Source organism: Furipterus horrens, unplaced genomic scaffold (assembly GCF_987537825.1).
Source record: "Furipterus horrens unplaced genomic scaffold, mFurHor1.1.pri manual_scaffold_5, whole genome shotgun sequence".
In the NCBI taxonomy this organism is placed as follows: Eukaryota; Metazoa; Chordata; class Mammalia; order Chiroptera; family Furipteridae; genus Furipterus; species Furipterus horrens.
This window is the reverse complement of record NW_028327175.1, coordinates 94234212-94247197: the sequence shown is the minus strand read 5'-3', so window position 1 is coordinate 94247197 and position 12986 is coordinate 94234212. Positions and strand designations below refer to the sequence as shown.

General features: G+C 50.7%; 2 protein-coding genes across 3 annotated transcripts; both read left to right on the top strand.

Annotated features, from left to right (window-relative positions):
* The first annotated feature begins 1877 nt into the window (after positions 1–1877).
* On the top strand, positions 1878–5695 carry LOC150009041 (2-acylglycerol O-acyltransferase 1-like). 2 transcript variants are annotated; one of them, XM_090276804.1, is made up of 7 exons: positions 1878–1896; positions 3765–3860; positions 4070–4248; positions 4372–4576; positions 4771–4945; positions 5016–5196; positions 5459–5522. In XM_090276804.1, the coding sequence occupies exons 2-7, from the start codon at positions 3779–3781 to the stop codon at positions 5459–5461; spliced, it is 825 nt and encodes a 274-aa protein (XP_090132930.1). In that variant the 5' UTR covers positions 1878–1896; positions 3765–3778; the 3' UTR covers positions 5462–5522. The 2 variants fall into 2 exon arrangements, with proteins under 2 accessions (XP_090132930.1, XP_090132929.1); XM_090276803.1 differs by having other exon boundaries at positions 1879–1896; positions 5016–5200; positions 5459–5695.
* Positions 5696–5984: 289 nt separating this feature from the next.
* MOGAT3 (monoacylglycerol O-acyltransferase 3) lies at positions 5985–9173 on the top strand. Its single transcript, XM_090276805.1, has 7 exons — positions 5985–6323; positions 6568–6675; positions 6756–6826; positions 7102–7306; positions 7610–7784; positions 8608–8810; positions 8900–9173. Exons 1-7 carry the CDS (start codon positions 6251–6253, stop codon positions 9052–9054), a joined length of 990 nt encoding a protein of 329 aa, XP_090132931.1. The 5' UTR covers positions 5985–6250; the 3' UTR covers positions 9055–9173.
* The last annotated feature ends 3813 nt before the right edge of the window (positions 9174–12986 follow it).

Genomic DNA, 12986 nt, shown 5'->3' with positions numbered 1-12986 from the left:
TCTATAGCCATTTCCCTCTGGCTGCTTCCCTCTTTCTTTTTCTTTTTTTAATATGTTTTATTGATTATACTGTTACAGTTGTCCCAATTTCCCTTCCCTCTGCTCCCCTCCACCCGGTGACACCCCTCCCTCAAGTTGTCCCACCCCCTTTTAGTCCATGTCCATTGGTTGTGCATATAGTTCTTCTCAACCTCTTCCTGTCTACTCCATTCCCTCCTACTATGCTTCTTAATTCCTGTACCATTTTCCTCCCTTACCCCCTTACCCCTCCCTGCTGACCTCCCCCCAATATGTTCCCCATACCTATAGTTCTTTTTCCACTCTTGTTGCCTGCTTAGTTTGCCTTTGTTTCAATTCCCTAGCTTCTGTTGTTGGTTCTTGTGTTGCAGTTTTCATTTTAATGTTCATAGTTTTGATCCTCTTTCTCCTGAACCAGTCCCTTTAACATCTCATATAATAGTGGTTTGGATCTAATGAACTCTTTCAGTTTTATTTTTTCCTGGAAGCACTTTCTCTGCCCTTCTATTCTGAATGACAATTTCGCTGCATAGAGTATTCGTGGTTGTAGGTTTTGGATTTTCATTACTTTGAGTATTTCTTGCCAGTCCCTTCTTGCCTTCAGGGTCTCCCTTGAGAAGTCAGCTGATTAGTCTAATTGGGACCCCTTTGTACATGATTCTTTTCTTCTCTCTTGCTGCTTTTAAGATTCTCTCTTTATCTTTAACTTTTGACAATTTGATTATAATGTGTCTTGGAGTGGTTCTCCTGGGTCCAGTTTTTCTGGAACTCTGTGCTTCCTGGACCTGTAAGTCAATTTCCTTCCCCAAGTGTGGGAAGTTCTGCTTTATTATATTTTCACTTAATTTTTCAACTTCTAGTTCTTCTTCCCCCTCTGGCAATCCTGTAATTCGTATGTTCGATCTCTTATAGCTGTCCCAGAGGTTTCTTGTCCTCTTCTTATTTTCCTTGCTTTCTGTTTTCTCTTTCTGCACTGGTTGACTGTACCTTCTCTATGTTCTGGTTTGTTGATTTGAACTCTGGATTTTATTTCCTCACCACTTGTCTCGTATGTGTTTTTGTCCTTTTCAGTATGAGTGGTTTTGAATCCTTTCTCATCTTTTTCCAAATCTTTTGTTAATTCTGTAAGCCACCTTATAACAATAGCTCTGAACTGAGCCTCTGACAGGTTTCTTATTTGTTCATCTGTCAGATTCTTCATCTGTTGCTTGGTGAGCTGTGTCACCAAGATTTCTATAGTTGTCTGCCTCATTTTGACAGATTTGCGTTTTGCTTTGCTTCTGGGGCGGTTATAGGGGGCGGAGCCCGTGTACTCGTCACAACCCAGCGACCGGCGGCCATCCGCAACCTATTTCGTGGTGCTGTGGCGCTTTATGTGGGGGTGGGGGTCCAAGATGGATTCCTGCCGTTATTCTCCGCTGGGAGACAGGGATCCGTCCTCCCGCACTCTGGGCCTCACCGTCTGAGGCAATGCAGGGGCTGCCTTTCCCAGCGTTGGGGTCGCGAGCTGCCAGGGCTCGACTGCAGCCCGGATTGCTCTCCCTGCCGCTGTCCCTGGTGCTACCGCAAACAGCACCACCCACTTCCGCTTTTCCTATCTGTCAGGTGAGAGCTGCTGGTTTATAACTTAGTACATTGGGCTTCCGTGTAGTTTTATTTTCTGGAATTTCTAGTTATCTTTTGTTTTGAGGTAGTTGTATTCCTTTCTAGTTGTAGAGGGAGACCGAGCGTCTCCGTCTAAGTCTCCGTCTTGGCTGGAAGCCAGAAGAAGCCTTTTTAAAACCAAACAGGCCTGTTCACCTGTCCCAGGACATTTCCTGCCTCCTACATCTCACTTGCTATTCATACCTTATTCCTGCCTCCTGCCTAGACTCCCAGGTAAACTTCCCTAAGAAGCCTTCCTTCCTGGGGGTTGGGGCAAGTCACCTGAGTGGGTGGGTCACCTTACCATGTGGACTGAGTACCTCTCTGGCCAGACTTTTAAATGCATCTCACCCTGGTCCCCACCACCTCCATCACATACCCTGTAGATGGAAGTGGGCTGAGCAGAGACAGAAGAAAATAGCTCCTGGGAAGGCCCCTGGGTGAGGGAGTGTGCGCAAGAGTGGAACAGAAGGGTGTGCCAGCCTGAGCAGTCAGTCCTGGGCATTGAAAGCTGGCTTATCCTGTCTCCTTCAGTGGGTCCATTTACTTACAAAGCATCTCCCATCCACCAGGCATTCCATCACAAAGGCTGCAATGATGAGCACATTACTTGCCTCTTGTTCCTTACAGTTTAGGGGAGACCTTAATCAGAAAATCACCGTAATGGAGAGAAAATATTTTATGCTAGGAAAGCATGTGACAGAAGCACTTGATGGGATGTGCATCAAACTTTCCTAAAGAAGGGACATTCCCTATGCCAGTACATTGTGTCCTTAACAAGGCCTGACCTCAAGAGAAGTTATTTTGCCAGAGTCAAACATATTGGAGTTTTATCAGAGCTTGACAAACCTCGAGAAAGGGAAGTGTTCAACTCGACCCCCTCTAACTATCCTGAGAACCATGTGTAGAGTTCAGTCCAGGGATACAGGCTCACTAAATGATTGAGACCTTAGTTACAGGACTATAGAATGCTTCCCCTTCCTCACACCTTCCCACCACATCACTAAAGGCCTATTTTACCTAGTACATTATGTCTGGCTTTCATCAACAACAACAACAAAAGTACCATCCAGGCCCTGGCTGGTGTACCTCAGTGGATTGAGTGCAGGCCTGTGAACCAAAAAGCTGCAGGTTCAATTCCCAGTCAGGGCACAGGCCTGGGTTTCGGGCTAAGTCCCCAGTGCGGGGTGTGCTAGAGGTAACTTATCTATGTTTTATCTCTTGCACATCTTTGCACATTGGTGTTTCTCTCCCTCTCTTTCTCCCTCCCTTCCCCTCTCTCTAAAAGTAAATAAAATCTTTAAACAAAAATCTTTTTAAAAACATAATGTTATATCTCTTGCACATCTTTGCACATTGGTGTTTCTCTCCCTCTCTTTCTCCCTCCCTTCCCCTCTCTCTAAAAGTAAATAAAATCTTTAAACAAAAATTTTTTTAAAAACATACAGGACATACTAAAAGGCAAAAAGCAGTTTGAAGAGACAGCAAGCATCATTACCAGACTCAGATATAGTACTGATGGTGGCATTAGCACACACGGAATTTTTTTTTTTTTTAAGTGGCATTCCCTGACCTGAAGCAGGTGCCAGCTCCCACAGGCCTCTGGTCACTGTTGGGTAGGGCCAGGGTGATAGTGTGGACTGGCTCCAGCCCACTTGGAGGGCGTGCCAACTGTGCATTGAGCTGACTGATCCTAACCTTTTCCCACAAAGCCCGTGCCTCTGGAGGGGCTCCCCACCTAGTCCCAGGCTAACTAAGGAGTTTTCAAGCTGTTCTCACTCATGTTGGGAGCCCTGCCATTCACAGGACACAGCACTCTGGCAACGCCCGCTTTCCCAGACCTCTGCTAGCAGGCTCTTCACCAAGGGGGAGGTCCCAACAGCCACAAAGTCCAAACACCTTCCTCAACCCCACCCCCAACCCTGCTCATTCCAAGAGTTAATCTGTAGTGGTTAACCCCTTCCTTGCTGGGGCTTATCAGAGCCTGGTATGCAAGTCAGCAAAGGGGACTGACAAGGGGTGGAACCAGGGCTAGGGGTCAAGGCCAATGGGTTAGGTCCAAAAGGAGTGTGCTTAAAGAGCACGTGGTGGCCCCTGTGCAGCTCCCCTCTACAGAATGCCAGCCTCTTCCAGCCGCTTCCGCAGGAGTCTCCAAGTGTTTGCTGTCCTGCAATGGGTCTTCTCCTTCTTGGGGCTGGGTGAGTTCCTGAAGCACTGGACCTAACCTCCTCACACACACCTGGGGCTCTGCTTCCCCATTACTACAAGGGAGGGATGTGGGGCAGGGATCTCCGGGCTCCTTGAAGGAGTAAAAAGGAATTAAGTGGGACAGGAAAGGGAGACAAAGGGGAAAGAAATCTAGGACTTAAAATGCCTGGGTCCTGAGACCCCCTTCCCCATTCTCCAGCCCAGGTGTGTCTGGCTGTGCTGCTCCTGGCACTACTAAGCCGGGCCTGGATACTGGCAGTCCTCTACCTGGTCTGGCTCTATGGAGATAGGGACACCCCACAGGCAGGAGGTCGCCGATTTGCCTGGGTCCGCAACTGGGCCATCTGGAGACATTTCCGGGACTACTTCCCCATCTCGGTGAGGGTCCCCAGGAACCAGGTGCTGGGTTGGGGTCAGGAATACAAAATAGACAGTTCCAATCGTCATCCCCAAAAGTCCAATCTTGTCGTCAGGGTTGGGTGTGCACCCTCTGCTCCACAGCTGGTTAAAACCACAGAGTTGGATCCCTCGCACAACTATCTCTTTGGCTTCCACCCTCACGGCATCCTGGTCGTCGGAGCCTTCAGCAACTTCTGCACGGAGGCCACGGGCTTCTCACACATCTTTCCAGGCCTCCGCCCATACCTGCTCATGCTGCCCTGTTGGTTTCACCTTCCTCTCTTCCGGGACTACATCATGTGTTGTGGTGAGGAGTGGGGAGCCCGAGTTTAGGATCCTTAATCCCAGCTGTCACCTCTTACTTGCATTCTTCCCACCTGTGGGCTCCTGATCCCACCTTCTCCTCCTCCCTCTCCTCTCCTCCTCTCTCCTCTCCTCTTCCTCTCCTCTGGAAGACCCAGGAATCAACCTCCTCATCCCCCAGCCTTTGCCTTTCCCCAGGGTTGGTGTCTTCTGCCAAGGCCAGCGCTGCTTATCTGTTGTCCCGGCCTGGGGGCGGCCAGGTAGCGGTCCTGGCCGTAGGAGGGCCCCTGGAGGCGCTGGAGGCAAAGCCCGGAGCGCTGAGTTTGCGGATCCGGAATCAGAAGGGATTTGTCAAGTTGGCGCTAGAACATGGGTGAGGAAGCGGCCGTTGGCTCGAGGGGCATTGACCCGTGCAGGAATCAGGCGTGTCTCTGCTCCCCCAGGGCCTCTCTGGTGCCTGTCTTCTCTTTTGGGGAGAACGAGCTCTTCCAGCAGTTCCCAAACCCACCGGGCTCCTGGGTGCGGAGGGCTCAGGAAGCGCTGCAGCAGGTGCTAAGCGTGGCCATGCCGCTGTTCCACGGCCGCCTGGGCCTCCTCCTGCCCTACCGAACGCCGGTCCACACCGTAGGTGAGCCCGGGCCAGCCCACTCCTCGGGTGCTCAGTCCCCTGCATGCTCCCCACGCCGGGGGGGGGGGTGAAGGCTGCGGGTTGGGGCCTGAAATCCTGGCTGCCGGGCCTCGTGTCAGCCACTCTGGCCTTGCCCGGGTGGCTGGCCTTTGACAATCACCGGGGCGTGACCTCTGTTCCCGATGATCGATGATCGCTGCGGGGGGGGCGGGGAGACAGGGAGTCCCAGAGACCGCTCTTTTCCCATTCCGCCCACAGTAGGGGCCCCAATCCCGGTGCAGCGGATCCCGCGGCCCAGCCGGGCGCAAGTAGACGCGCTGCACGCGCTCTACACAGAGGGGCTCACGCAGCTGTTCGAAGAGCACAAGGCGCGCTACGGGGTCCCAGCCGACAGGCACCTCATCCTCACCTAGGCGCGCCGCCGCCTCCCAGTTCTTTCTGGCCCCCTCGGTGACTGGGGAAGGGGGTATTGGAATTAAAGGCGGGAACAGACAAGCGGTGTTTGTGTGTTTGTGCAAAGCGGGGGAGGTATGCGCGCGCCGCAGCCCAGCCCCATCCCCTACCCCCTGGCTGAAGCTACGGGTAGCCTCGACACTCCGAGGGACCTTCAAACAGATCCCGACACTTGTCAAGGGCCTGCTCGGCTGCCCTCGAGATTAGACAGCGCATGGGGTCCCGTCCTCGAGCTCTCCAGCATCTTCTAAGTCCTCCCCGCACAGGAGTTGCCTCACCTCCCTCGAACAGCCCCTCCCTCCTCCCAGTCCCGCCCTGCAGCCAGCCCAGACTCACAGACTCTGGAAGCTCAAAGATCAGTCCTAAGAACAGCTTGGAGACATCCGGATCCAAGGACCTCTTCATCCACAACTCCCCGCGAATGCCTCCCACCCCAACGCATCCTGGGAGGTCCCAAAGGCTCAGCCCCCTCGAAGAGAAAGCCTTCCTGGACACCTGTGGAAACCTTCCCCATTTGCCCTCTGGGTCCTGAAGCTCTGCTGACAGAGGGCAGTTTCTGGAATAGGAGTCTACTTCTTCCTACAGCCCTTCTGCACCATGAAAACCCGGCAGAAGCAGTGGCTGGAAGTAGTGAGCATCTGCCACTTCGTGTTCAGTTTCCTCTTCTTGGGTGCGAGAAGTGGGAGAGGAATGGGTGCCTGGGGTCTGCAGGGGGAGAAGGGCCTGGGGCGGGGGGGGGGGGTGCTGGAGCTCCACTTACCTGGATGCCCAAGGGCAACGAGAAGAGGAGAAGCTCAATGTGGGGATGGGAGATAGAGGGATGATATGATCTGTGAGGGTAGAGGAAGGGAACCGCTGGATAAAATGACTGAGTTTCAAAGCTAATTTCTTTTTCTTTCCCATCTTTCACCCAGGTCCTTTGTCATCCCTTCTTATCTTTTCCCTGCTCTTCACATCTCTCTGGCCATTCTCTGTTCTCTACCTTGCATGGCTCTTCCTAGACTGGGACACACCCAACCAAGGTGAGTGCTGGCCCGTGTAGTGAGAAATGGCAGCTCAGTGGCTCCAGGGTTCCATCCCCACATGTCTCTCTGCTCCCAAGGTGGAAGGCGGTGTGAGTGGATGAGGAACTGGACCGTTTGGAAACACCTAAGGGATTACTACCCTATCAAGGTGACAGGTTACACCCCAGAAAGACTCTCTGCCTCCTCCCTCTCTCTCCCCATCCCCTACCTATTCACCACTCCCTGTGCTGGAGCCTGAGCCCCAGCTGCCAAAGCTAAGGCAGTGGGGCAGCAGGTGGAATGGTGTTCAAGAGCGGTCCCCTGTGCCCTTGACTCCATCCTGGAACCTTGAACTCTGAAGTTTGTTGGGGTGGGGGCAACACTTTTCAGTAGGTGTCTTGACCTCTATGCCTTCTTCCCCTCATTCTGCCCAATACCCCGAAGCTGGTGAAAACAGCAGAGCTGCCTGCTGACCGAAACTATGTGTTTGGCTCTCACCCACATGGGATCATGGCCTTCGGAAGCTTCTGTAACTTCTCCACCCAGAGCACCGGTTTCTCCCAGCAGTTCCCTGGGCTTCGGCCCTCACTAGTCGTGCTGAACACACTCTTCCGTCTCCCAATCTATCGCGACTACCTCATGGCCGGTGGTGAGCCTCCAACTGAGTGGAAGGAGGTGCCCTCTGGCCAGGGTAACCCCCACCACTCAGCTCAGGGACCTGGCCTGAACACTGGCCAGGCTCACAGTGGGCATCAGTGAATAGCTTTGAAGCAAGTGTCCTATGGTATCCTTGCTGGAACAGATATCATAGGACATAGAGACATGGGCATGGTGGATAGAGGGGTTTGGAAGGAATGGGATGTGGGGCTCACCCTTTGGATACAAAGGGGGGTGAGGGGCTGTGGAGCCAAGTAGAGGGTGGTGACTGCTCCCCACCTCCTCATACTTGCAGGAGTATGTTCTGTGAACCGCCAGAGCCTGGACTTTATTCTGTCACAGCCCCAGCTTGGACAGGCTGTGGTCATTATAGTTGGGGGTGCCCATGAATCCCTGTATGCAATCCCAGGGGAGCATCACCTTGTTATCCAGAATCGCAAAGGCTTTGTACGCCTGGCACTGAAGCATGGGTGAGTAGGGTGCTGGTGCCCCGTCCAAGGCTACTTTTTTTTTAAGAGATTTTATTATTTTTAGAGAGAGGGGAAGGGAGGGAGAAAGAGAGGGAGGGAAACATTGATGTGTGAGAGATACATTGATCAGTTGCCTCTGCCACACACCCAGCTGGGAACCTGGCATGTGCCCTAATTGGGAATCAAACTGATAACCTTTTGGTTAGCAGGCTGGCACTCAATCCACTAAACCACATCAGCCATGGCCAAGGCTGCTCTTAATGGTCAGAACTTCACAGTGTATCTGGGGGTGCACACTCTCCATCCCTACACATCCAGGTCCCTGTAGGTCAGACTGTGTGTTGCCAGAGTTCACACTGTGCCCTAAACCAGAAGGTATTCATGTCAGTGCTTGAGTGTTTACTCTCCTCCAAGCACTATGTCCACTTTCCAGGCTTCCTCCTACACCAAGAGAGTCAAGGTCATGGTGCAAATAGCAGTACCCTTCAGATCAGAAGCATGGGGTTCAAATTTTTTACTGACACCATTTCAAAGGCAAGACCTTAGGCCTATTTCTTTACCCGTGAAATAGAGTTAATAGTTGCCTTGCAATTATGTAGTTGTAATAACTAGATGAGGAAATGTATACATAAAGGTTCAGTATGCAATCATTTCTCAGGAAATGTGAGTCCCATCTCCTGTATCTTCCTTTGTAGCTGTTGTCATTTGCTTTAAAGGCCTTGGGAAGTGGAATCATGAGGCGTGGAAGGGTATATGCTGTTCTTTGGGGCTCCAAGAGCCACTGGCCTGACGACCCCTCTTCTCTATTGCCTCCCCTTCCCAGGGCCTCCTTGGTGCCTGTATACTCCTTTGGGGAGAATGATGCCTTCAAACTTAAGGTATTTGCTAAAGACTCCTGGCAGCATCTGTGCCAGACCACCTTCAAGAAGTTCTTTGGCTTTTCTCCTTGCATCTTCTGGGGCCGCAGTCTCTTTTCAGCTAAATCCTGGGGCCTGATGCCTTTCCCTGTGCCCATCACCACTGTGGGTGAGTCTTCATTTCCAGAGAAGAAAGCTGCCATCAGCTGTGTGGGCAACAGAGACCTCTCACCTCACCTGTCTCCCCTTTCCCTGCAGTGGGTCGCCCCATCCCGGTGCCCCAGTGCCTCCACCCCACTGACAAAGAGGTTGACCACTACCATATGCTCTACATGAAAGCCCTGGAGCAACTGTTTGAGGAGCACAAGGAAAGCTGTGGTGTCCCTGCTTCTACTCGCCTCACCCTCATGTAGCCCTGGTCTTGCCACTCCCCCCACCCCCCCAGACCCTGACCTCCTGATCCCAGTGCACTGAGCCCCTCCACCCACCTATTGTCGCATCTAATCCTTCAATAAAAGCTAGTTCTCTCCCACCACTGTTTCGTGGAATTGGATGCCTTCAGGGGCTGATGCTCTTGCTCTGGGAGTTAGCATGTCCAGGCATAATCAACCCCCATCCGAACATGCTACAGAGTTGCTGCCTTAGACAGCAACTCTTCTTCCAGTGAGAATCTATTCTGCTGCATGACCTTGCATAAGTCTATTCTCTTTGCTGAGCCCCTTCTCCCTCTGTAAGTGAAGACATCTGCTTAGCTAAGAGGCATTCAGAGTGAGTTGAGGAGGGAGGGTGTTGCAGAAGGAATAGGCCTTGAAGGATAAGCAGGACTTAGGTAAGTGGAAGAGAGCATGCATAGTGGAATACTATGAGAAAAGCTGAGTTTGGTCAAGGGTACCTGACAGTATGCAGAGTGGAATGATCCCCAGTGGTAGAAAAGATAGTTAAGTACCTAGCTTGCTTCTGTACCCTTCCTCATCTTCTAAGTTTCCTTGGGGCTGGGAGATCAGATGAAGTAAGGATTTGTTTTACCAGCATTAAGCCCTGCTGCAAGCCCTGCATTAGGTCACTACTTACTCATTTGCTTAATAAGCATAGGACTACTGTGAAGATTAAAGAAATAAGACTTGGGGGCTTAGAACAGAGATGGGCAAAATATGAGTCAATGAGAGTTTGCTGTCATCATCGCCATTATAGATATGGCATCAGTCAAATGAGACGGTCAGATTAAACAGCCTAAGTATCCTTATGTAGTCATAAAATCCACTGACTTTTGTCAGTCCTATTTGTTGACTGGCTTTGTGTCTGTATCCAGGATTTAAACAAGATTAACTTGTTGGAATATAATTAGAATGTAACTATATTTAATCTCCCACTTTCCTAAAATTTATTCAGTGGAAGAATTTTCTCTTTTCCCTGGATACAAATCTGGGCAGTTCCATGACTTATCTGGGTCATTCTCATGATAAGTTCTGTATTCACTTTAACTTAGTACCTAGAAATATTTAATTTATAATCAACACTTGGATCTTCATCTAGGGGTGGTAATTTTCCCCTCTCCAGCAAGAGCTCATTGCAAGTGGGCTGCCTGCTTGCCCAGAAGTGGCAGTTGGAGAAGGTGGATAGAAAGGGGTGGGGTTGACCTCTTTCTTCCCTCTCCCTTGCTAACTGCTTTTACTGATCTTCATGGGGTTGAAGTGTGAGGCAGAAGAGAGGAAAGGGAGCCTAAAAGTTCTTGACTGTACTGTCATAATATAATAATGTGTTCTCTGGGCCTCCAGCTCTTCAAAGTATTTTTTCCCATGGTACCCTTATGGATTCTTTGAAGTTTTTTATTTAAGATTTTATTCATTTATTTTTAGAGAGAGAGGAGGGAAGAAAGAAAGAGAGGGAGCATTGCTTCTTGCACACCCCAGCTAGGGACCTGACCCCACAGCCCAGACATGTTCCCTGATGGGGAATCGAACCAGTAAACTTTTGGTGTACAGGATGACACCCAATCCACTAAGCCCCACCAGTCGGGGCAGGATTCTTTGAAGTTTTTCCTTTAAGGTGCCTCTGGCAGCTTCTGTACTTTCTCTGTCATATTATCTGTCCCTGGTTTTCTGGCCATGCACTGGACATAGGTTTAGCTGTAAGAGTTCCCTTACTCTCCTAGTTTTGGGGGTGAGAAGAGGGATGGAAAAAACCAACTTCAATTTCAAGCATCCTTGGCCCCCATATCTTTAGGTCACAGGCCAGCCTTGACAGAGCCACTTGTTCTTCCTTCTATACTGGATGGAAGTTCCAGTCAGCCACAATCTGGCCACTAGATTTCTCCAGTGCACACATCCCCCAAACACTGGGACATGCCCAGCTCTTTGTGTCCTGAAGTCTTTTTGTCACAGACCTTGGTGAAGTAAGTCTTGCCCTCTGATGGCAGGGCTTGCAGCAATCTCAAAGTCCTCCCCAACCACCCTCTCCATCTCCAAACTGATTGTTGTTGTGGGTGAGGGGCTCAAGAGTCACTTCCTAATCATGTTCTTGAAAAATGGGGTCTGGTCTGGCCCCTTACGGAATGGAGGACCTATTAATTGTGGCTTCCTGCCTCAGCTCAAACGTCAGTGTTAGCATCATGTGTATTTTTCTCAGGGTTCTTCCCCTGAGGGGCAAAGCCACAAACCGGCCACCGAAAGCTAGGTGTGTGGAGATTAGATCACTCTGAGCCTTTCACCGAGAAGATCCCTGCTCTTCTGCTTCCCTATGAGCAGTGGATGCCTCTCTCTAGGGTGGTAGGCTTGGGCTGGGTGGTAGGTGAGGAATAGGACCTTGGTGTGGGACTTAGAGGCAGGGAATAGGGGAAAGGCCTCTGTCTGAAATCCAAGACCAATAAAACCATGGTGGGGAGAGTGAACTGGCCTGAGGCTGGGGAGAAATAGGAGCAGCCAAGAAGTTCAGGTAAGAAATGGGGTTGGCTCAAGAGTCAGAGATATGATCAAAAGGACAAAGGGCTCCCAGTATCTGTAAAGACAATAGGTCAAAGTTCTCAGGAAATATGCCAGGCCTGCCCTTAGAGGAAGAATTGGGAGGGGACATTATCCTACATGTGTGAACATTTAGGATTGGGGAGAGACCAGATTTCTATCTCTGGGAGAGACTTGATATCCATACGTGAGTGTTGGGGATGGAATGCAGCAAGTAGAATGTGTTGTTACTTCTGAGGGTTGTGGAAAGACTTGCAGGGCAAAAGGAGATGGAAATGACAGCCCTAGACAATGACTGGTGTGTCCCTCCATTAATATTCCTTCAGGGTCCTTTGGGCAAGATAAGTCCCACTTTCCTGTTCATCATGCCAGTGTGGTATGTCCTTCCTGTCCACTGCAACAGCCACAGGCATCCTTCCCCACCATCATCCACCTTCTGAGTGTGCTGTCCTCTCCAGGAAGCCAGCCCAGACTGGGAAGAAGCCCTAGGCTTCAGAAGTCCCTGCCATGACTCCCACCATTTCCTGAGCCTCCCCAGCGACCTCTGCTGTCATGCTCTGATCCTACCCTCACTGAGGCAAAGGTCCTCTGGTTCCCATTTTTCTCCTGTCGTTTGGCTTTCTAGACTTCCCTCATCAAGCATGCGTCTTGGGTGGGACTTGGCCTAAGAGGCTGGAGCCTCATATGGAAAAGAGTGGAGAGTCCAGGTGCCAGGTCCATGTCATACCACTCCCACCAATCTTTGCAGACCTCAGACTACAATGTCCAGGCCATGGGTACAGCCTGCCAGACTGAGATACCAGGTGAGACACTCAGAATGGCCTTTTGCATGTCAGTCAGCTATTTCTCAGCAGCTGCTATCATATGTGTGCAACTAAATCTTGTACTGGAACTAACTCCCCCAAACTCAACTGTCAGCTTGGCCTTTGTGCTGAGCTTGGCTGCTGGGGATCAGGCCCAGACACTGACAAACAATGGAGCCTGTAGTAGGAATCAAGGCTCAAACAAGAATGAACTTGAGCCCAGGCTCCAAGATCAGCGTACCTGCCCCTGCTAGTTCCTGCCTCCAGGACCTGACTAAGAAATGTGCCATGGGGCTTTCCTGGTGCTGTGACAATGGCTATTTATTGGGAACAGAAATAGGACAGAGTTACCTGGCTGGTGTGACTCAGTGGATTGAGTGCCGGACTGTGAACCAAAGGGTCACAGGTTTGATTCCCAGTCAGGATTGCAAGCCAGGTCCCTGGTTGGGGGCGCGTGAGAGGCAATCACACACTGATGTTTCTCTCCATCTCTTTCACTTTCCCTTCCCCTCTCTCTAAAAATAAATAAATAAAATATTTGAAACAAAAAACAAAAACTTAAAAAACAAAGAAATAGTCCCAAGT

Excerpts from the sequence above, each read along its gene's own strand:
- MOGAT3 (XM_090276805.1), top strand. The coding sequence starts at position 6,251 with ATGAAAACCCGGCAGAAGCAGTGGCTGGAAGTAGTGAGCATCTGCCAC. Across the intron at positions 7,307-7,609 it reads CGACTACCTCATGGCCGGTG|GAGTATGTTCTGTGAACCGC; the intron begins GTGAGCCTCCAA and ends TCATACTTGCAG. Across the intron at positions 8,811-8,899 it reads TGTGCCCATCACCACTGTGG|TGGGTCGCCCCATCCCGGTG; the intron begins GTGAGTCTTCAT and ends CTTTCCCTGCAG.
- LOC150009041 (XM_090276803.1), top strand. The coding sequence starts at position 3,779 with ATGCCAGCCTCTTCCAGCCGCTTCCGCAGGAGTCTCCAAGTGTTTGCT. Across the intron at positions 3,861-4,069 it reads CTTCTCCTTCTTGGGGCTGG|CCCAGGTGTGTCTGGCTGTG; the intron begins GTGAGTTCCTGA and ends CCCATTCTCCAG. Across the intron at positions 4,249-4,371 it reads GGGACTACTTCCCCATCTCG|CTGGTTAAAACCACAGAGTT; the intron begins GTGAGGGTCCCC and ends TCTGCTCCACAG.